The 24,041-nt window shown below is 40.9% G+C and overlaps 1 protein-coding gene across 2 annotated transcripts; it reads left to right on the top strand.

Moving 5' to 3' along the window:
* The first annotated feature begins 860 nt into the window (after window positions 1-860).
* On the top strand, window positions 861-16,946 carry LOC143031800 (uncharacterized). 2 transcript variants are annotated; one of them, XM_076196101.1, is made up of 2 exons: window positions 861-1,011; window positions 14,713-16,946. In XM_076196101.1, the coding sequence occupies exon 2, from the start codon at window positions 15,101-15,103 to the stop codon at window positions 16,469-16,471; it is 1,371 nt and encodes a 456-aa protein (XP_076052216.1). In that variant the 5' UTR covers window positions 861-1,011; window positions 14,713-15,100; the 3' UTR covers window positions 16,472-16,946. The 2 variants fall into 2 exon arrangements, with proteins under 2 accessions (XP_076052216.1, XP_076052218.1); XM_076196103.1 differs by having other exon boundaries at window positions 905-1,046.
* Window positions 16,947-24,041: the final 7,095 nt, after the last annotated feature.

The following is a 24,041-nucleotide window of genomic DNA, read 5'->3' as shown; positions in this document are numbered from 1 at the left end:
GTGCAATGTAGTTCAGTTCGAAGCTTTAAGAATCAGTTAGATAAATTCCTAAGTAAGATGCTGTAATGATTATAATTTATCTTATATTATTTGCTTTTGTTTTGTTATCATTTGTCTCTGATTTTCATTTATTATTAGTAATATGTCACTTTATTATTATTTACTATTTACCTGTTTGTTTATTATTTAACTATACCTATGCATTTATGTATGTTATTTTATTTGTTATTTACATTATTTTAGTTTTTATTTATTGTTTTATTATATGATTTTTTTTCGCATCCGACCTAGATATGGATCAAAAGGTCTCCTGTCGGCATGCTCCGCCTTTGTAATCCTTTGTAATTGACAACATCATGGTTGCCATGAAAAGGCAAATATGTGAGACATCTCCATCATACATGCTCATGTGATTTGTTGGTCCTTAAAACCCAAGTACTCCGAATTTTGATAGAATTGGTCAAGTGGTTAGAGTTAATGTATATTTCTTTACCGAAATCTTTACAAATTACCACCCTTAATTCTAACATTTTGTTATGGTAAGTCTAACCAAAAATACGGGCTAAAAAAATAACTCAAAAATCGTATCGCCCTTATTTTTCAAGCCATTTCAAAATTTTAAAAAGCATTTTGTTTCTAATAAAGTTGTCTTTCGCACACAACAATAATTTAAGGGTTAATTTTTTTTTTTTTTGTGCCCGTACCTATAACATACACAGTGCGCTTGAAATATCGCCTTCATTAAATTATATAGTTGACAAATCAACACTTCTAAGTATATTTTGTATATTTTGTAAAATATCATATTTCCTCTCCTCATTATACATGTTTAAATAAGGCCAAAAAATGTCGACAATATTTGATAAAATTTATTTATAGAATTACAAATGGCTACTTGTGCAGAGTTTGTTATGTACACTTCTTAGGAGGCTGCCGCTTCGTCTTCCTCGGAACAAAAATCCAATTTCAGAAATACACTCTACAAGTCTACATAGTATTAATTCGATACAAGTAAGTGGCATAGGAAATGCAAGCACAACCGTCGTGTAAGTAACAAGTGTTATTATGGACACTAGTCAATTTTGTACATGTACAAGTACCCCCACAAAATTAAAAAAAAAACATTGCCTTTAAATTATTGTTGCATATGAAAGACAACTTTATTAGAAAGAAAATGCATTTTAAATTTTTGAAATGGCTTGAAAATAAGGGAGATACGATTATTTGAATTATTTTCTTAGCCCGCATTTTTGGCTAGACTTTACCATAACAAAGTGTTAGAATTAAGGGTGGTAATTTGTAAAGATTTCGGTAAAGAAATACACATTAACTCTAAACCACTGGTCCAATTTTATTAAAATTCGGAATACATGGGTTTTATGGATCAACAAATCACATGAGCATGTCAAAAACAATGTGAGACATCTCCATCATACCATATTTTAGGTACCCCCACAAAATTTTCAAAAAACAAATAACCCTTGAATTATTGTTGCATATGATAGACAACTTTATTAGAAACAAAATGCTTTTTAAATTTTTGAAATAGCTTGAAAAATAAGGGAGATACGATTTTTTAAATTATTTTCTTAGTCCGCATTTTTGGCTCGACTTTACCATAACAGTGTTAGAATTAAGGGTGGTAATTTGTAAAGATTTCGGTAAAGAAATACACATTAAGTCTAAACCACTGGTCCAATTTTATTAAAATTTGGAACACTTGGGTTTTATGGATCAACAAATCACATGAGCATGTCAAAAACAATGTGAGACATCTCCATCATACCATATTTGCCTTTTCATGGCAACCATGAAGCTGTCGCTAAACGCCGACCGACGCCGACCAAAACCACACAATGACGGGTTTTTGCTCAAATGCATACTTTATATATAAAAAATAGCACATGGTTGCATTATTTGACCTATTTTCTTTAAAATGGATAATTTCCACGTAAAATGATCGAAGAGAAGTTACGTTTTTATCCTCTGAAAAATGATCAGCCGGCAACCAACGCCGACGAAACCCAAACAATGACGTTGGTTGCCGGTTGATAATTTTGTAAAGGATAAAAACGTAACTTCTCTTCGATCATTCTACATGGAAATCACACATTTTAAAGAAAATGGATCAAATAATGCAACCATATGCTATTTTCTATATATAAATTATGCATTTGAGCAAAAACCGTCATTGTGTGATTTTGGTCGTCAATGGTAATAGTAAACAAAATCGAACGCGAACTGGACGCATCAGATTCATGGTAGAAGTAGAAGTAGTAGTAGTATAAAGTAGTCAAGTAGTAGTGTGTGTCAAGACTAGTAACTAGTCTTGACACTTCTCATGGACATGGCATGATGGTGATGTGTAAACAACAACAAACACGAACTGGACGCATCAGATTCATGGGTGATATAGCTAAATTCCGGGGCTTTTAGCTCAAACACGAAAAAGTCAATTTTATTAAGCTTCTCAATTCTGGGAGAAAATAGGTTGAAAAACTTGTTTATATAACTTAAAATTATGTTTAGACATTCCTTACCTTAATATTTTTACTCGGAAAACTATGTTGCCGAGTTTGAAAACCAAATTTCCGTTTAAGTCGCTGAAAAATTGTTTCTATTTCAAGAATTAGCCTTACACTTGCAAAACAACAAGGTAATTTGAATATCTTGCGCATGCGCAAAGCGCGGGAAGCATTCAAATTGAACTAAACAAAAAATAGTGGGCCGCAACATTTGGCCATGAAAACAACACATGATCGACAGTGGCGCCGCGCGCGGATTCCGGGGTACCTACATATTTGCCTTTTCATGGCAACCATGAAGCTGTCGTCAAACTCGGCAACATAGTTTTCCGAGTAAAAATATTAAGGTAAGGAATCTCTACACATAATTTTAAGTTACATAAACAAGTTTATCAACCTATTTTCTCCCGGACATGAGAAGCTTAATATCGTGTATCACATCATAATTGAGCTTAAATCCCCGGAATGTAGCCATATCACCCATGAATCTGATGCGTCCAGTTCGCGTTCGATTTTGTTTATATTACCATTGACGACCAAAATCACACAATGACGGTTTTTGCTCAAATGCATAACTTATATATAAAAAAATAGCACATCATTATTTGACCTATTTTCTTTAAAATGGATAATTTCCACGTAAAATGATCAAAGAGAAGTTACGTTTTTATCCTCTGAAAAATTATCAACCGGCAACTAACGCCGACGAAACCCAAACAATGACGGCGTTGGTTGCCGGTTGATAATTTTGTAGAGGATAAAAACGTAACTTCTCTTCGATCATTCTACATGAAAATCACACATTTTAAAGAAAATAGGTCAAATAATGCAACCATATGCTATTTTTTATATATAAATTATGCATTTGAGCAAAAACCGTCAGTGTGATTTTGGTCGTCAATGGTAATATAAACAAAATGGAACGCGAACTGGACGCATCAGATTAATAGGCGATATGGCTACATTCCGGGGATTTAAGCTCAATTATGATGTGATACACGATATTAAGCTTCTCATGTCCGGGAGAAAATAGGTTGATAAACTTGTTTATGTAACTTAAAATTATGTTTCGAGATTCCTTACCATAATATTTTTACTCGGAAAACTATGTTGCCGCGTTTGATAACCATATTTCCGTTTAAATCGCTGACAATTTGTTTCCATTTCAAGAATTAGCCTTACACTTGCAAAACAAGATAATTTGAATATCTTTAGAATGCGCTAAGCGCGGGAAGCATTCAAATTGAAATAAATAGAAGCTAGTGGGCCGCAACATATGGCCATGAAAACAATACATGGTCGACGGTGGCGCCGCGCGTGGATTCAGGGGTACCTAATTTATTGTGTGGTAATGAGGTGTTGTTTTTGCGTGCACATGAGTGCACCCAACATTTTTCGACTTTGCTTTTGGTTAGTGTAGTCCTAGGATAAAGAAAAAATATATAGGCTGAATAATCGGGTACATGTATTTATTGGTGTATTATTATAATTTACAAAATTATTATTTAATTGCTACATCAGGTAGTTGTGCACTTCTAAAAAAAAAGTACCAGGTTATTTTCTTTATCAGTTCATGAGTTGATGTTGTCTGGGTTGATGTTAGTTCCAACCAGTTTTCATGACAATTTATTTGTAATTCATTTCAAGTGCCCAAATAACCAAAACTCAACAAGCTATAGGTACCCCCACAAAATTTTCAAAAAACAAATAACCCTTGAATTATTGTTGCGTATGGAAGACAACTTTATTAGAAACAAAATGCTTTTTAAATTTTTTAAATAGCTTGAGAAATAAGGGAGATACGATTTTTTAAATTATTTTTTTAGCCCGCATTTTTGGCTAGACTTTACCATAACAAAGTGTTAAAATTAAGGGTGGTATTTTGTAAAGATTTCGGTAAAGAAATATACATTAACTCTAAACCACTGGTCCAATTTAATTAAAATTTGGAATACTTGGGTTTTAAGGATTAACAAATCACAGCATGTCAAAAACAATGTGAGACATCTCCATCATACCATATTTGCCTTTTCATGGCAATCATGAAGCTGTCAATGGTGGGTCTCGCTAAACGCTGACCAAAGTCGACCAACGCTGACCAAAACCACAAAATGACGTTTTTTGCTCAAATGCATAATTTATATATAAAAAATAGAATATGTTTGCATTATTTGACCTATTTTCTTTAAAATGTTTGATTTCCATGTAAAATTATCAAAGAGAAGTTACGTTTTTATCCTCTGTAAAATTACCAACCGGCAACCAACGCCGACCAAACCCAAACAATGACGGCTTTTGCATGACAAAAACGTAACTTCTCTTTGATGATTTTACATGGAAATCACACATTTTAAAGAAAATATGTCAAATAATGCAATCATATGCTATTTTTTTATATATAAATTATGCATTTGGGCAAAAACCGTCATTGCGTGGTTTTGGCTTTGGTCGACGTTGGTCGGCAGTTGGCGGTTGGTAATTTTGTAGAGGATAAAAACGTAACTTCTCTTTGATGATTTTACATGGAAGTCATACATTTTAAAGAAAAGAGGTCAGACAATACAACCATATGCTAATTTTTATTTAAAATTATACATTTGAGCAAAAGCCAGCGTTTTGGTTTGGTCGGCCTTGGTTGCCGGTTAGTAATTTTGCAGAGGATAAAAACGTAACTTCTCTTCGATCATTTTACATGGAAATCACACATTTTGAAGAAAATAGGTCAAATAATGCAACCATGTGCTATTTTTTATATATAAATTATGCATTTGAGCAAAAACCGTCATTGTGTGGTTTTGGTCGTCAATGGTGATGTGTAAACAAAATCAAATACGAACTGGACGCATCAGAATCATGGGTGATATGCCTATATGTGATGACCCTAAGCTCAAACATTAAGTGATCAACGCTCTTAAGCTTCTCATATCCGGGAGAAAATAGGTTGATAAACACGTTTATGTATATCTAAATAATATTTAGTGATACCTTAATATGTTTACTTGGAAAACTATGTTGCCGAGTTTGATAACCAAATTTCCGTTCGAATCGCTGAAGATATTTTCTATTTAAAGAATTGGGCATACACTTGCAAAACAACAAGGTAATTTTAATATCTTGTGCATCCGCTGAACGCGGGAAGCATTCAAATTAAACTAAACAGAAGCTAGTGGTCCGCAACAAATGGCGATGTAAACATTACATGGTCGACAGTGGTGCCGCGCGTGGATTCCGGGGTACCTACAAGCTATTCCCACCGTGTGCCTTATTTTAGTCGATGATGAAACTGAGGTGGAGGGGGGTGAGTGTAACCTAACCTAGATATAGCCAGGGATTATTATTATTTTATTTTATTCTTTTTTTCACTCAAGGATGATAAGCATAATTTTTGTTTTATTTTCAGGCCTGTGACACAGGTTGGTATTTTTTTAGTTTCGACCATGGGCGCAATACAGCAATAGAAAATTGATTATTAATTTTGTAAATTAAAACATGTCAACATAATATGCAATTATGTGGGCGGAAATGAAAATGAAAAATACCTTACTACAAGCAAATATGCTAATGAACAAAGTCAGTAGCATAGGATTGGAATGCCATCTTGTCGGCTGTCAATTGATGGCCTTGGTACTTCCGACAGTACTTCGCCAGGTCCATTTTCTTGAATATTATGGAGCGAGGTATATGCATTCCTTCAAGCTGCAATTTGAGAGAATGGTTGAAAATCCCGCCAATGTCTCTCATGATGACGAGGACGAGCCAGACGTTATTTAATTTGCAGGTAATGATTTCTTAAACACAGGTTAGGTTAGACGAATATATCATCCTTTCATTTCTTCGACGTCGGCATCTATCATAACAAACATGGCATACCATTCATCCGACACAACTTCATTACTTACGGAATCTGTTTTAGCACCTTTTTTGTTTTTTATTTCCACTCGCAAAATTGCATATTACGTTGATACATTATAATTTATAAAATTAATGATTAGTATTCTATTGCTATATTGCGCCCATGGTCAAAACCAAAAATTGACCCACAGGTCTCCATTTGTCAGCGAGGTGTTCCCTGACAATTGGAGACAAATAAAGGGCTAGCAAAGATCAAACGAACATTGATATCCGATATCACTGATAGTTGAGTGGGTGTACACCTCTGCGAAAGTATTACCAATACTTCTCATTTCCAGTTATCTGTGTTATTGTATCCTTCATCATCTAACTTTATTATTATTCGCATACTTGGGTGCAAGTGTGGCGGGAAGGGGAGGAGTGGAATTGGAGGTAGAATGTAGATTGAGAGAAGTAAGCGACTTCTTAATTCTCTGTTAATTTTCACTTTACCAGTCTGTTTTATCTAGTTTCTATGTTATATAGATTCAACATTTTATCAATCATCCATTTTCTTCTTTAAGCTTCTTTGGTGCAAATTGTTTGTTCTCTAAACTTGCTGTACTGTGGTTAATGCCTCTATATATTTGTATATTTTCATCATACTTCTAAAATATTAGCAAGTAATATACTTTGTATCAGAATGTTCTCAAAATAGTCTAGTACCCCATAACCTAAAAACTTAAATATTATGTTGATTTATGTGTAAGATTGCTACAAGGCACATAGAGTCACACAAGTTACTTAGAACTCGTTTGTACTGGCTGTTTTTACTGAATAAGAATAATCCCAATTGTTCGCCTCGTTTTAGTATTTGATGGAAGGGAGCGGTGATTCCAACATATCCTAAGTGTAGGTAGAGACAGGTTAGGATACATTGATTATAAATAATTTACTTCTCACACAGAGATATGAAAAAATCAACAATTGTATTATTATCTATTTAGCTTCTGGTGGTACGTACAAATACCAAAGGCTTTTTCCCCCTTACATGGGGGGTAGCCAAAAAGAAAAATGCATAGAAACCACTCCCACCCATTCCATTTCCTATATATTCCACTCCCCTCCACTCTCCCTCTCATCTTGGCACCTCCTGGATGACAGGTCATCCCTGCATCCTGTCCACTGCCCTGGGTCAGAGGCAGTGTCGCAAGACACAGCACATCCACAGCAAGGCCGCTTCATAAATTCGGTGACCCCCTCTCTCCGTCCCCTCATGCAGAAAAGGAGAAGACGGGGAGAAATCCCTTCGGGCTGCGTCAAAATTTTTCTCATACATACTTCCTCACCCCCCATCCCCCACCCACTCCCCCTCATGCTACTTACAACATCATCCACACACAACCCTTCTCCATTCTCCCCTATCTTCTATCCTCTCCCATCCTTCCTCCACGGATATTCCTCTTTTGTAATGCCCCTTTCACCCCATCCATCCTTCTCATCCTAGGATGCCCTTTCATATTCACTCCTTCCACCTCTGCCTTCCATACTTCTTATACTAATCTTTCTTCACTCATTCTTTCCATGTGTCCAAACCATCCTAATACTCTTTCATCAACCCTACCTTCCAGCTTCCTTTCCACTCCTGTTCTCCTCACCACCTCATTTCTCACTATCTAGCCTAGTAACCCCCATCATACTTCTCAGACATTTCATCTCAAACACATTCAAACTGCTTCTCTCTTCCTCTCTTATGTTCCATGTTTCTGCCATGTACAGTGCTCTCGGCACAATAACTCCTTCATATAACCTCTTATCATCCATTCCCAGATGTCTATTTCTCATTACACTTTTTAATCCACCAAGGCATTTACTCTCTTCTCTCAATCTACATTCCACCTCCACCCCCACTCCTCCCTTTCCTTCCACATTTGCACCCAGGTATCTAAAACTATCCACTTCTTCCAGTCTCTCACCCTTAATTCTCACTTCCAGCCTGCTGTCACTCTCTCCCCTTGTACATCTCGTCACCTTACTTTTGCCCACATTTATCTTCATCTTCCTTCTTTCACACACCTTCTCAAATACTGTCACTAACTTCCTCAATCCCTCCTCTGATCCTGCTGCATGTGCAGTATCATCAGTAAACAACAACTGGATTATCTTCCACTTTTCTCCATTTTCTTTAACCATCTTCAATCCCTGACCCAATACCCTTGCATTCGCCTCTCACACCACCCCATCCATGTAAAGATTGAACAGCCAGGGCGACATAACATCCCTGAGGAAATCCCACCTATACCTCAAACCATTCACTCGCTCCATTTCTAATCCTAACACAAGCTCTACTACTGTCGTAAAAACTCTTGACTGCTCTAACAGCTTTCCTTCTATCCCATATATCTGCAGTACCTCCCACAGTACCTTCCTGTCTACCCTGTCGGAAGCCTTTTCCAGATCCTTAGAAGCCCAAAAAACATCCTTACCTTTTCCTATTGCATTCTCACATATCTGTCTTACCACAAAAATCTGACCTACACAACCCCTACCTGTCCTTAACCCCAGCGGAAAAAAAAATGCATGGGAGCGACGTGCGATTTTGCTTGGGAAAATTTCAATGTCGCTCTCGCAAATCCAATAGCGGGAGCGATATCCCACAAAAAAAATCGCTCCAGCGGCAAGATTAAATGTTTTTCATGCATTATCCATCATTTGGCAATCCCTGAATCCCATCACCATTGATGAAAGGATCAGAGCAAACACAACTTACCCGTGATCAATCATTGCATTATCAATCGATATCATAAATGCAACGCATCAATCAACTTCAATTTGTTGATGTACGTACGTATGTGTATGCAGTATAGCTGCTAGAGTTCAATGGCTTACCTAGCCTAGCTTCATATCAGCTGCATGCTCACATACACTAGTACATGTTGACTAGACTCTACACGACTATCTTACTACATAATGTCACTAGTTGTGAATTGCATGGTACCTGTATGCAGGGAAGTTCATTGGTTGCATACAGCTAGCTGCCCAATCAACACGGTGACTACATGTACAATGCACCATACCCAATATCACATCACTGTATGCATACATACACTAAATATGCAAACTCGCTCGAGGCCTAGGAGGGAAACTGGGAAATCCCATTTATAACCTCGTTTGCGTATTTATGAGAAAACAAAATAGAATCAAATGTTTGGTTAGTAACTGAAAGTAAATACATTTAAGTATGAATATGAACATTTGATAATTATATATTCAGTTCATAAATATGGATCTTTGGAGGGAGAATAAAAAATACAAAAATAGAAAATGATTCGTTAGCTAGCTTAGGTTTATGGTAGCTAGGTTTGTACATCACGTCCATGCCAAAGTTTCGATGATCGTACATCATGGAGCAATTTCTAGTGAAGCAAGTGAAGATGGTTTGCCCTCAGATTCAGTCTTTTCAAAAGCGAGGGAGTGTGTTTTGATGGCAGGAACTGCTTCTGGACCAGCAAAGCCTAATTCAAACTCTCCGGGCAAGGGCCAAGGAAAACAAAAACCAGTAAAGCATACATATACCAAGGCTTTTTTCCCCCTTACCAGGGAGGTAGCCAAAAAGGACAAGGCATAAAATCATTCCCACCCATTCCATCCCCGAAAACACTCCACACCCCTCCACCCTCCCTCCCATCTTAGCACCTCCTAGATGACGGGTCATCCCTGCATCCTGTCCACTGCCCTGGGTCAGAAGCAATGTCGCAGGACACAGTACATCCACAGCAAGGCCGCTTCATTAAATCGGCGACCCCCCTCTCCGTCCCCCCATATAAAGGAGAGGACGGGGAGAAATCCCTTCGGGCTGCGTCAAAATTTTTGCTCACACACACTACCTCACCCCCCATTCCCCCGTCCATTCCACCTCATGCATCACAACATCATCCATATACAACCATTCTCCATTCACCCCTGTCTTCTGTCCTCTCCTGTCCTTCCTCAACAGACATTCCCCTCTTCCCCTAAGCCCCCTTCACCCCATCCATCCACCTCATCCTAGGACGTCCCCTCATGTTCACTCCCTCCACATCTGCCTTCCATACCTCCTTTACCAGTCTTTCTTCACTCATTCTTTCCATGTGTCCAAACCATCCTAATACCCTTTCATCAACCCTATCTCCCAGCTCCCTTTCCACCCCTGTTCTCCTCCTCACCTCCTCATCTCTCACTCTATCTAGCCTAGTAACCCCTGTCATACTTCTCAGACACTTCATCTCAAACACATTCAAGTTCCTTCTCTCTTCCTCTCATATGTTCCATATTTCTGCTCCATACAGTGCTGTTGGCACAATCACTCCTTCATACAGTCTCCTCTTAGCATCCATTCCCAAATTTCTTTTCCTCATTACACTTTTTAATCCACCAAGGCATTTACTCGCTTCTCTCAATCTATATTCTACCTCCACCTTCACTCCTCCTTTTCCTGCCACATTTGCACTCAAATATCTAAAACTATCCACTTCCTCCAGTTGCTCTCTCTTAATGCACACTTCCAGATTACTGCCACTTTCACCCCTTGTACATCTTATTACCTTACTTTACCCATATTTATCTTCAGCTTTCTTCTATCACACACTCTCCCAAACTCTGTCACCAACTTCCTCAATCCCTCCTCCGATCCTGCCACAAGCGCAGTGTCATCCGCAAACAACAACTGGCTCACCTCCCACTTTTCTCCATTTTCCTTAACCATCTCCAATCCCTGACCCACTACCCTTGCATTCACCTCTCTCACCACCCCATCCATGTTTAAGTTGAACAGCCAGGGTGACATAACACATCCCTGACGAAGTCCCACCTTCACCTTAAACCACTCACTCTCTCCATTTCTAATCCTAACACAAGCTCTACTACTCTCATAAAAACTCTTGACAGCTCCGAGAAGCTTTCCTCCTATCCCGTATATCCGCATAACCTCCCACAGTGCCTTTCTGTCTACCCTATCATAAGCCTTTTCCAGGTCCATAAAGGCCCAGAAAACATCCTTCCCCTTTCCTATAGCTTTCTCACATATCTGTCTTACCACTGAAATCTGATCTACACAACCTCTACCTGTCCTAAACCCACACTGTTCCTCTCCTAATCTTCTCAATCAAGATCCTCTCATAAGCCTTCCCAACTACACTTAACAAGCTAATCCCTCTGAAACTACTACATTCACACTTGTCCCCCTTTCCCTTGTAAAGTGGAACTAAACAAGCACTCCTCCAGTCCTCTGGCACTCTACCTTCTCTCCAGCAAACATTAAATAACCTCACCAACTAGTCCACCATCACTATACCTCCTTTTTTAAGACATTGCATGACATCCATCCATACCAGGTGCCTTACCTGCTTTCATCATCTTTACTGCTGCCTTCACTTCTTCCTTATTTCTCCTCCATTTTCCTCACTCATCACTCTCATTTTCTTAGCATTTCCCACTGCAGCTATCTTTCCCTCCCTATCCTCCTTCACATTTAGCAACTCCCTAAAATATTCTGCCCACCTTCCCCTTACTGCCTTCTCCTCCATTATCATCTCTCCATCTGCACCTTTTACCTTTTCTTTTCTACTTGATTCTACTATAAACTCGTGGAACCTAGATTGGCTTGAAGTGGATCAGGGCAGTGGTGGTACTCTAATATGCAAAAGCATGGCTCTGGAAGTATCAAAAATGGCTCTGGTAATAAAAAAAAAATGGCTCTGGTGAAAAAGAAAAACAGAAAATGAAAAATGGCTCTGGAAAAAAAAAAAAAAAATTCCCTGCTTAACCCACGCTGTTCCTCACCAATTACTCCCTCTGTTCCTCTCCTAATCCTCTCAATCAAGACCCTCCCATAAGCCTTCCCAACTACATTCAACAAGCTGATCCCTCTGAAATTACTACACTCGCACTTGTCCCCATATCCCTTGTAAAGCAGAATGATACAGGCACTCCTCCAGTCCTCCGGCACTCTACCTTCTCCTAAACAAACATCAAATAACCTCACCTGCCAGTCCACCATAACTGTGCCTCCTTTCTTCAGACATTCTGTATAGCATCCATTCAACTCAGGTGCCTTACCTGCTCTCATCTTAACAGCTGCTTTCACTTCATCCTTGCCTATTTCTCCTTCATTTTCCTCACTCATCACTCTCATTTTCGTAGCGCTTCCCACTGCAACTACCCTTCCCTCCCTATCCTTCACATTTAGCAACCCCCTAAAATACTCTGCCCACCTTCCTCTCACTGCCTTCTCTTCCATTATCATCTCTCCATCTGCACCTTCTCTACTTGATTTGCCTCCTCTTCCTCTTTTAATTTCCCTCCAAAACATCTTTTTATTACTTTCAAAATTTTCTGTCATACTCTTACCCCATTTCACATCTGCTCTCCTCTTTGCTTTCTTTATCTTATGCTTAACTTCCCTTCTCTTTACTTTGTACCTCTCATACGATTCCCTCGTCCTAATTTGTAGCCAATCTATGAATGCCTGTTTCTTCTCTTCTACACCCTTCTTTGCTTCCTCATCCCACCACTCACTACCCTTCCTTTTATTTCCTCCCGCCCTCCTTGTTCCACACACCATCTTTGCACACCTTATGACTCCCTCCTTGAACCATCCCCATTCCTCCTCCACTCCTAGTTCTACTCTATCCTTTACTCCTTCCCATTCCTCTCTCAGCTTCTTCTTATACTCCTTCTTCTTTTCTTTCTCATTTAAGCAGTTCACTCTAAGTACCTCCCTAACTTCTGCCCTTTTCTTCTTTTTCCACCTATTCTCCACTCTCAATTTACCTTCCAACAGAAAATGATCTGATATTCCCCCACTCTCCTTAACTCTTTGTACCACACTCCTGGTCACCACTATATGATCCATTAATGCTCTGCCACCCTTCCATCCACCATCCTCTCCCATGTGTACTTATGCTTGACTTTCTTCCTAAACATTGTATTTGCTATCATCAACTCTCTTTCAAGACACATCTCCACCATCAACTCTTCACTATGATTTTTACCTGGAACTCCATACTTCCCAATCACTCTGTCTATTGGTTCATTTCCTACCATAGCATTAAGGTCTCCCAATACAACTACATTGACATTTCTTCCTAATCCCTCTATGCACTCATTTATATCTACCCAAAAAGCCTCCCTTTCCTCTATGCTCTTCTCACTACCAGGCCCATACGCACTTACAAAAACCTACATCTCCCTTCCCAGCTTCACCTTCATCCACATCAACCTTGATGAAACCTCCTTTCACTACACTACATGCTTACTTATCTCGTCTATTGCTAGTATAGCCACCTCTTCTCTTTCTTGTCCCCTCTTCACTCCTGAGTACCTCCCAGCTACACTCCCAAACTCACACTCGCCCCTCCCTTTCATTTTAGTTTTACTCAAAGCCAGCACATGCATCTTTCTTCTCACAAACATACTGCCTATCTCTTCCCTTTTACTCTCATCTGTACCACATCCATGCACATTAAAAGACCCAAACCTTAGAGTACTGGTTGGAAAACTCCCAGACCCTCTTATGCCTGTACTTTTTTTAGGAATGTCCCCTTTTGGGGCTACAGGTAGTAGGACTCCTAATCCCTTCCCCTGTTCCATTCTTTGTCGCCTTTTATGACTCAAGTGGAAAGACTTGGTAGCATTCTCTTCCCCCACCACAGGGTAGGTGAAAAAAGGAAATGAATATTGAGAAAAATGGTACAGGACAGTGACAAGGGGTTGGGGGGCAGCATAACGGAGGGACAGTCGTAGTATAAAAGTGTTATCATTTCCCTATGAACAGAGTTTTCCTCTATCGCAGACAAAATGATGTGTGGCTCTGGTCCATAGGGGCACCCCATATAGACCCTAAAGTATCAACTGCATGCTACTTTGCCACAATAACATGCAGCCAATACCCCTCCAACCCTGATGTTAGGGGATGGGGGGTTCAATGCAAAATGGAAAAAAAAAGATTGCTGTAAAAATGAATACCTGATTCTCATGAATCTCAAATGTTGATTTATGACATCCTTCGTTGTTGTTGTTGTGTGTGTAGTGATCCTAAATGAAAATTTGACATATATTACTTATTTCTATGTTATTGTATCACACATTATACGCCAATACCTTTCTCGTGTCCTCTATCTCTTTGTAGTATTCATTCAACAACATCTGTGTTATTTGCTCAACCTTCTATTTCTTTCTTATTCCTTTAAATTTCTTCTATGATACAAGTTGTTTCTTCCCTTCCCCTACTGTATTTTGGTTAATGCCCCACTGTATTTGTATATGCTTGTGTTACTTAAAAAGTTAGATGTCAAACTTATCATATATTTTCTTTCAGGTCGAGGGTGAATATCATCATTTCATTGGAAAAGGGTATCCAAAGATTCCTTCAATTTGTCATATAACAAAGAGAATCCCGTGTGGTGTCTGTGACTTACCTGTCTCATGAGTTGTCTTTAATATCATGATATGATTCACACTGGAGAGAAACTTTTCCGGTATCTTGCCTGATGCAGATTTCTCATGAATTAGTGTTCATGAATAACAAGTGACGTCCCACACTGGAGAAGACAAGACTTTCAAGTGTGATCTGTGTGATGTAGCTCTCTCAAAAAATTGTGATCTCAAATATCACATCTTGACACACACAGGAGAGGAGCCTTTCCAATGTGACATTTGTGATAAAGCAACTTTTTCAGAAAAAGAAGAGTGATCTCAAGCATCACATGAGGGCCCACACAGGAGAGAAGCCTTTCAAGTGTGTCCTGTCGTGCGACGTAGCTTTTTCCACAAAACGTTCTCTCATATACCACATGATGACCCACACAGGAGAGAAGCCTTTCAAGTGTGACCTGTTGAATGCAGCTCTCTCAGGAAAGACTGCTCTGAAAAATCATGTGATGACCCACACTGGAGAGGAGCCCTTCAAGTGTGACCTTTGTGACAAAGCTTTCTCACAGATGGGTAATCTCAAACGACACATAGTGACCCACTCTGGAGAGAAGCCCTTCAAGTGTGACCTTTGCGATGCAGCTTTCTCATTTAAGAATGCTCTTAAGGATCACGTGATGACCCACACAGGAGAGAAACCTTTCCAGTGCGATCTGTGTGATGCAGCTTTCTCACAAAAGGGTAGTCTCAATTATCACATAAGGACCCACACCGGAGAAAAGCCTTTCAAGTGTGACCTGTGCGATGCAGCTTTCTCACGAAAGGATAATCTCAAATCTCACATGATGACGCACACTGGAGAGAAGCCTTTCAAGTGTGACCTGTGTGATGCAGCTTTCTTGGGAAAGATTGCTCTCAAATATCACGTGATGACCCACACTGGAGAGAAGCCTTTCAAGTGTGACCTTTGTGATAAAGCTTTCTCACATATGCGTAGTCTCAATCGACACGTAGTGACCCACTCTGGAGGGAAGTCTTTCAAGTGTGGCCTTTGCGATGCAGCTTTCTCCCTTACGAGTTCTCTTAAGGTTCACGTGATGACCCACACTGGAGAAAAACCTTTCAAGTGTGACCTATGCGATGCAGCTTTCTCACAAAAGGGTAGTCTCAATTATCACATGATGACCCACACAGGAGAGAAGCCTTTCAAGTGTGACCTGTGTGATGCAGCTTTCTCAGGAAAGGGTAACCTCAAATCTCACATGAAGACCCACACTGGAGAGAAGCCTTTCAAATGTAACCTTTGTGATAAAGCTTTCTCACAGAAGAATAGTCTCAATCGACACGTAGTGACCCACTCTGAAGAGAAGCCCTTCAAGTGTGACCTTTGCGATGCAGCTTTCTCACTTAAGAGTGGTCTTAAGGATCACGTGATGACCCACACAGGAGAGAAACCTTTCCAATGTGACCTGTGCGATGCAGCTTTCTCACAAAAGAGTAGTCTCAAATATCACGTGATGACCCACACTGGAGAGAAGCCCTTCAAGTGTGACCTGTGCGATGCAGCTTTCTCACGAAAGAAGAACCTCAAATATCACGCGATGACCCACACTGGAGAGAAGCCTTTCAAGTGTGACCTTTGTGATGCAGCTTTCTCACGAAAGAATAATCTAAAAAAACACGTGGGTAGCCACAGTAGAAATTAACCTTATTTGTTACGTGTTGACCCATACTGGAAGGAAGCGAGGTAATCCTCAAAGATGGCGGATTTGCTATTTCATCTAACTAGAAAATATTTCAGTTACAATATTCTAGATTTCCGTAAGAACACCACAACAATGTGTCAAACATTCGTATAGTATAGGCTTAACTTCTTTTAGTTCATCATTTAGCTTGATACTCTGACACAAGTATTTTGATATTTGGAAACTTTAAAAACAAAAGATTGTCACTGAATTTGTCTCTACTTGAACCAAGTAGCATGCTAGCGAGAATACCTAATATGTGTTTTTGTTGTAATTAAGTTTATTGAAGAGGTACCTCATGGAGGTTATAGATGGGTTTGCTGTTTATTTGGATGACCAGGAGCACGGTGATTGTGCATTTTCTATGTTTGCCTTCTTTTTACGCTGGAAAATAGTTTTGTTTATACTGTAATTGTTGATATGTATGTTTCACAAATAAAGATATGTATATATAGATATGTTTGACTTATCACTTAGCGGGCTAGTTCATTATCATAATTTTATGGAGTCCTCTTGTGGATAGATAATAATGATGATAACAGTAATGATAGTGATAACAACAATAATAGTAGTAGCAATAACAACTCAGGCTCAGCAGAGATTAGACGTCGCTCCTAGCCCCAACTGCTGACCGGTCAGGCACGTGCAAGACTTCTTCAGTGATGCTGGCAAGTGGAATAACCTTTTAGACAGATCTAAACAATATACTTTCTGCTTTTTACAGTGGTGTATATTTGACACATTTCCCAAGTCATGCAATTCTCTGTTCTTAGATTTGTGCTCAAAGGAAAAGAGACATACAAGTCTATACTCATCCACATTGCTCACTGCACTGCCCCAAACAGGACCAGTTTCCACTTCAAGTATCGCCTATTTCTGTCAGTAATGCACCTGCCCCCATTAGGGACCAACTCTCCCCTTCATCTTTAGGGAGCCACCTGCCGCTGCTTGATTGTCAGCATCGCTCTACCCCGTCAGGGGCCAGCACTCTGCTCTCTTCCCTATTCGTGGGAGCTGCCTCCTGTTTGACTACGGTCAACTACGCTCTGACTCACTAGGAGCCAACTATTTTCTCCCTTTAGGGAGCCACCCACCCCTGACTTGTCAGAACCGGCCTGCCTCGGTAGGGGCCACTTTCCTTTGGGAACACATGCAGGAAGTGAATCCTACTCACTTTTCGTAGGAAACATGCACACACTTCCCGTGAATTATATAAATTGCGTGAAGTATAGTAAAACAGTGAGAACTGAGGGTCATAATATTAATGATAAGTTTGCATTGAAGTGCAGATAATGAAAAGAACACATAGTTTGAAATAACAATTACAATTGCTGAGGATAACACAAAAAAACAAGTAAGCTTAATTCTATTGTGATCCACACTAACCAATGATATATATATGTATATATATATATATTTATAATTTTATGTAGTTGCCGCTTGGAGCTGCAGTGTACGTGTACAATACAAAATATCAATGAAGTGCACATCTGAGTCAATTACTCCAACTCTGAGTCTCTAAGACGGTCAATCTGCCAAAAGGGTCGACTTTATTTCTTGCTTTATTCAAGCGGTGTTATTTAAGACCCCCAAAGAGAGGCTGAAAAAAAAGGCTACATGCAACCATGAATATGGGAAATATTTTGGATTTACTACTGAAAGTAGAAAAGATGACCCACATGCATTTTACACGCTATGCTGTTTTGATGTGGCACAGGAAAAAAATGCAGTTGATCGGCATGCTGTAGTTATACATAACTTTTTATTGTGCAGCAAACGTTGACAAAGAAATATACAGTGACTCATTGATAATAAAGGGTGTAACATGTGGGAAAACTAAAACAGTGTGAAAATATCATAACACTGTATTATAATAATACAAATGCATGTGGAGTACATTAAAGAATGTGCTTTTCTCTTTTCAATAGCAACTGATGCAACAAAATGATTCCCAACACTTCTGAGATATTTTGATTTTGAGAATGCAGTGCACCATGTGTTACGTGACTTTTACACCAATAACAATGAATCATCTAAGGGTACTATCTAAACTAGAGGCGTCAGATCTGGATCCGAATAAAGTGTCTTTATACACTGCTGACAACGCTCAATAGGACATTTTTGCTACAGACTGTCTGGCTCATATTTTGGACAATGCAACAAGATTTTCTATAGCTGAACTGGAAATTGATGCTGAGAGTATGGACCTCAGTGTATGGCTATTTCAGCACCTCCGCTAAAAGAGCAGCACAGTTGAAGGAATTCTGTGAACCTTTGGAGGTTGATAGTTGCAGTCTGTTCTGTCATGTTGTGACTAGATGGCTCTTTTGCCAGCTCTTGACTGAATACTTCAGGGGTGCGAAGTCCTAAAAAAATATTTCCAGAGCGATATTCAGGCGTGATCCAAGGCATTATGTGTTATTGAAAGAATACTTAAGGGCTGGGAAGTCCTGAAAACTTGTTTCCAGAGTTTATATGAATAGGATTGTCCCAAGGTGCTATGGACATGAAGGGAATGTGAGAGTCACCAGAGATCTGTTTCCTATTCTTCAGTCACACTCTTTAAGTATGCTGACAGTACTGAAGCACTAGAAGCCAAGATATTCAGCATAACTTCAGTGCTCAAGTCCCACGATGTCCCACTTGCTGCTGTCTTGTTCTTCCATTAAAATCTCTAGGCCGTGGTCTTATGAGAGGGTGCTTACGTTGTAAGAATAGATCTTCATTTTCTTCACGATATTTAATGTCCAATGTAAGAGACTGGTAGATGAAGTTGTAGAAAAGTAGGTAGGTGGCGAGAAATTAATTTTACGAGTTAAATATTTTGAAAACAATTGCCGCGACGGAGTTGCGGGGTTGCATAATCTCGCTCACCGTCTAAGTTTGTAAACATAGCTAGGGTATCGATATTGGCGCTTATGTAACGAAATGTAAGCACTAAGCCATTCCACTTCGTGACCAAGATTGTTTGCGTAAGCAGTATTGCTTGAAACAGTGTAACAGTATGATTGGAGAGGGTATTGGTGAAGGGTGGTAGTTGTAGATGGGAGCCAAATTCCAGGAAACTTGAGATCCCGGCCGGGACCACGCACGTAGTTCCCTTCAAGCCGAGCGTGCAATTTCAAAGGAGCAGAGGTATGATTCTCCAAGGGAGGGGAGCAAACTCGTGCAATTTACACTCCTAGGGCTAATTAAACACAACTTACTACTTTTATTATGATTTAGGATGCATCCACAGTCAGTAACATGCAATTGATATTCATCTTTAATAAATGTACCATGAACATTGTTTCACAGTGATTGACTTATCAACTAACTGGACAAGATACAATATACGTATTTGGTTCGAGACATCCTACCTGGCTAGCCCTACGCGCTCTAAGACCTAGCTAAAACAATAAGATGCCTCTAATTAGTCCTTCATTCTCTCCTGTGATAGTGCTGCACTGACTGGTGATGTCTTCAAATGAGTGGATGCCCTCAGTTGAACAGGATGCTCTCGATATTCGTTGACCCATGCATGCGTCACATAGGTGCGGCGGTAACCAAGCCTGTCCTTAGTCGACAGCACCGAACGCGTGTGCGGGAGGGGAATCGAGCCCAACGATTTCATTTCCATGGTTTCGTCAATCTTTCCTTGCTTCGTCACATTCTACAAGTCAATTTTCCTGAATACGTAAGTTCAGCGTATTGAATCACTGGAATAGGGTTGGCAATGATCCCCGACTAAACTTGTAGATTCTGATATCGTGGCACGTCACGAAGCACATTTTCTTCTTTCTGTAAGTTCCGGGACACACGAAACACGAGTCACTGCAACACGATTGGCAGTGAGCAACGACGGGAATAAATGGTTCATGTTCGTGGGTATTTGTTCACTGACGAGGTGGTGAGGTCGTAAGAGGACGTGTTCTATAGGAGTGCCGCGTGCCTACTGCCACCAAGTGATACCAGCGGCACCAAGCATGAGGCTCAGTTCGCTGTTTTTCGGCGGGCACTTTTCCAATCGTTGAAAATTGCTAAAGGAATGCGACGCAACGTCTGGGCAGAAGTTGAGGCAATTGTAATAGTCTTGTGAGGTAGGTACTAGTTACGAGAAAGGGACACATGGTCCTAATCAAGGTAAAACAAATACTATAAGGTACGTTGAGCAACCCCCACCTCCTCCCGTGAAGTCATAGGAAATTCAGAGGGGGAGAGAGCGAGAGGTAGAAGAAAATGTAAACTTTAAAGAAAACCATTTGTATGTATGGTAAACTTTAAAATTACACTATGATGTTCACTTAATACTGAAATTACTCAGTATCACTTTCTTATCCTCAAATTATCAGTATCTGAGGTGTGACCGCCAGAAAAGTCATAAAAAATATTCCATGCTTTTTTATATGTTATTTGTCTGCCTTAGATACCCCTTTAATCAGAAGATGGAGCTTCGCTCCACGCACTGGGGTGTGAGTGACTGACAGCTCTCGACCCGCGGAACCCTGGACTCGATATTTCCGTTGACGTCATCATCTACCTGCGCAGTGGAGAGGTTTTCTGGCTCTCCTTCCCCCGCTAACGTACCTTATAGTATTCGTTTTAGCTTGGTCCTTACTAGCCTAGACGAGAAATGGCAAGTGCTCAAGTGGGGGTTGGTATGTAACGCAGCGGACCCTCCAACCAAAACGATGAGAAATAGATCAAATGGTAATACATAAGTAAAATATATCAATCATAATCACAAAGTACAAGGATACAAAATGTAATGTAGTGAATTAGTTAAATTAAGTGAGAAGTTGAGATATTTCAATTTAAACATTTTAATGCCTGTGATGACTCCGATTTTGAGTCACTGTGTAGTGACGTGACGCATCCTACGACCCGTCACACACTGATCAAAGAAATCTGTTCTGTTCTGTCTAATTAGGGAGTAAGACTCCCACGGGCTTTAGGTGTGAGCCCGTTTGGAGGGTGATTTGACTTATGAGTGTGTGCGGATTTAACCACACCCACCCATACATTCACAAGATGTGCATACGTATATGAAATACGTATGCACAACTTGGTGAATGCATCCTTCCTAACATAGCTGTGTATTCAGTAGATGTGTTTTGTAGCAGTTGGTGTGATAAAATTTAGAAAAAAGGGGGGGGGGTGATTCAATGTATGAATGTGTGTGGCTTGGCCGCGCCCACTCATACATTTACCGGATGTGCATACCTATGTTAAATATGTATCCACATCTCGGTGAATTCACCCTTCCAGACATGAATAGCGCAAAAGGTATAAATTTTTAAAGGGGGAGGGGTGGCTGACACTTCACCAGCCGACGCAGTTCGTAATCGCTTAAGTGGCTGCATAGGCGGCGCACAAGACCCTCAGATGTTGTCGGAGGCCCTCTCCTCAGAAAAGCAGTTGCGGGGCAATGCTTGCGGTAGTGATCAAGGGTGGCGGCAGTGGCGACATCTCTCTTTTGGCGTGGAGTTGGTCTTTATTCGCCAGAAACAACAGTCCTCCAGCCACAGACGGAAGAGCAGAGTTTCCACTTTTCTAGGTGTGGAGCGAGGAAGTACAAGGGGCTCGTAGTCTGTGACTGCTCTGTACCACCTCGCCCTCTCTGACACCTCTGCCTCCAGTTTGTGCTGAAGGAACCGTTGTACCTGGTGAAGAGCCCTGGTGCGTATGTGCAACTGATTTCTGCTGAGAGGGACGACAACATCGACTTCGGGTCTTTGGCGCGCCACTTCTGCTGCGGCGTCGGCTAGCTCGTTACATGGGACACCCACGTGGCTTGGCACTCAGTTGAGCGTAACACTCCTGCCTTACTGATGTAGCTTCAGCAGGAGTGCTTGGATGGAGGTCAGTAGGCGTAAATTTTCGCTGGGCTGTGTCGATTCTAAGCTGCCTAGCAGAGACTGTGAATCCGTGTGGATCACCACAGGACCAGCTCGAGATATTAGAGCCTGCTCTAATGCTCCTTGAACTGCTATGGCCTCAGCTTGGAGAGTGGACGCATGATCAGATATTCTCCTGCCGAAGGTCAAACCATCCGTCACGATAGCAGCCCCCGCACTACGAGGCCTGTTGAGGTCTACGGAGCCATCCGTATAATAGACCGCCATTCCAGGTTCCGACAGTGCGCGGATGCCTTGTAGGGCCTGCGCTCGTACTCTTCCCTGATCACATAACTTCTTCTTACTGGGAAGCTTTGCGACAACGAAGGTTGCAGGTATCGACACCCATGGTGGTGGGGGCTTGAACTCTGGGTGTGGAGAGTCCCTACCCTTCTCAAGGAAAGTGCTGGTGAGCCTGTAGGAGCCCAGCCGCCTGTGATAGCCAAGTACTGGAGTGGATATGAGTACCCACTCGTCCCAGAGCTGTCACAAGACTCTGACTCAGTTCAGTTATCTTGGGGCTCTGGACTATCTTGGCAAGAAAGTCGACCTCCAGCCTTCTGACCCGTGATGTTAATGAAGGCAATGCATCCTCCATCTGGAGGTTAACGATCTTAGTCCAAGGTTGAGCTCCCAGGATAATCCTTGCTGCGGCATTTTGGCAAGACTCCAGGTCTTCAAGCTTGGCAGTCGCCACATTTATGAGAGCTGGGGCAGCGTAGTCCACCAAGCTGCTGACTGCTTGCACATAGAATGTGCGAAAGACCTGATGCGTAGCACCAAGTGCCTTCCTCGTCATTGCTCTCATAACTGTGGTTCTTGCCTTCAGTCTCTCCTTGAGATAGGCTAGTTCCTTCTGAAAGGTGAGCCTCTCATCAATCCAGACCCCCCAGGTACTGAAACTGGTGAACCCAGTCCAGCCTAAGGTCCTGGATGGTGAGGTGCTCCCCCTCTTTCCAGAGTCTCAATGCCATGGCCTTCGATTTTGTAGGGGAGATCTTTAACCCTAACCTGCAACATTCTGTCGCTACAATGCTTAAACAGCGTTGAGCCCTGTTGAAGCACTGCCGTTTCCCAGTAATTATGAGCGCAATGTCATCTGCATAGAAGATGACCTTGCACCCATTTGGTATAGGTAGTTCCAGAATGTTGGAGATGAGCACATCAAACAGAGTGGGGCTGAGCCCCCCCGCCCTGTGGAGTGTCATTCTCCAGCATTCTGGTCTCTGATATATGACCCTGAAAGCGTACTGTCGCAGACCGGTGACTGAGATAGTCAGCAATCCAAGAAAGCAGCTTGCCTTTTATGCCCTTGCGAGCAAAGGTGTCTAATATCACAAGTGGACTGGACAGCTCAAACGCCTTTTCCAAATCAAAAAAGATCACGATGGACGGTGTGCCACTGACAGCATTGAGGAGTGTTGCTATACTGTTTGCTGTGCCAGTGCCCTTGCAATAAGCATGGATATGCTCATGCATTGGGCCCAGTTTCCACAGCAGCCTGTTTAGCACCATCCTCTCCGCTGTCTTCCCCATGCAGCTTGTCAGGCTGATGGGGCATTAAGCACTAGGTTCCTTTGACTTTGGAATTTGCGTTATGATTGCCGTCTTCCAGGCTGTTGGTAGCTTGCCAGTCCTCCAAGACGCGTTTATCA

Source organism: Oratosquilla oratoria, chromosome 12, assembly GCF_046742065.1.
Source record: "Oratosquilla oratoria isolate Oo_2021 chromosome 12, ASM4674206v1, whole genome shotgun sequence".
Taxonomy (NCBI): Eukaryota; Metazoa; Arthropoda; class Malacostraca; order Stomatopoda; family Squillidae; genus Oratosquilla; species Oratosquilla oratoria.
Note: the sequence above shows the minus strand (reverse complement) of the source record. Positions and strands in the feature narration are given on the sequence as shown.

Coding starts and splice junctions, on each gene's coding strand:
- LOC143031800 (XM_076196101.1), top strand. CDS start 15,101: ATGAGGGCCCACACAGGAGAGAAGCCTTTCAAGTGTGTCCTGTCGTGC.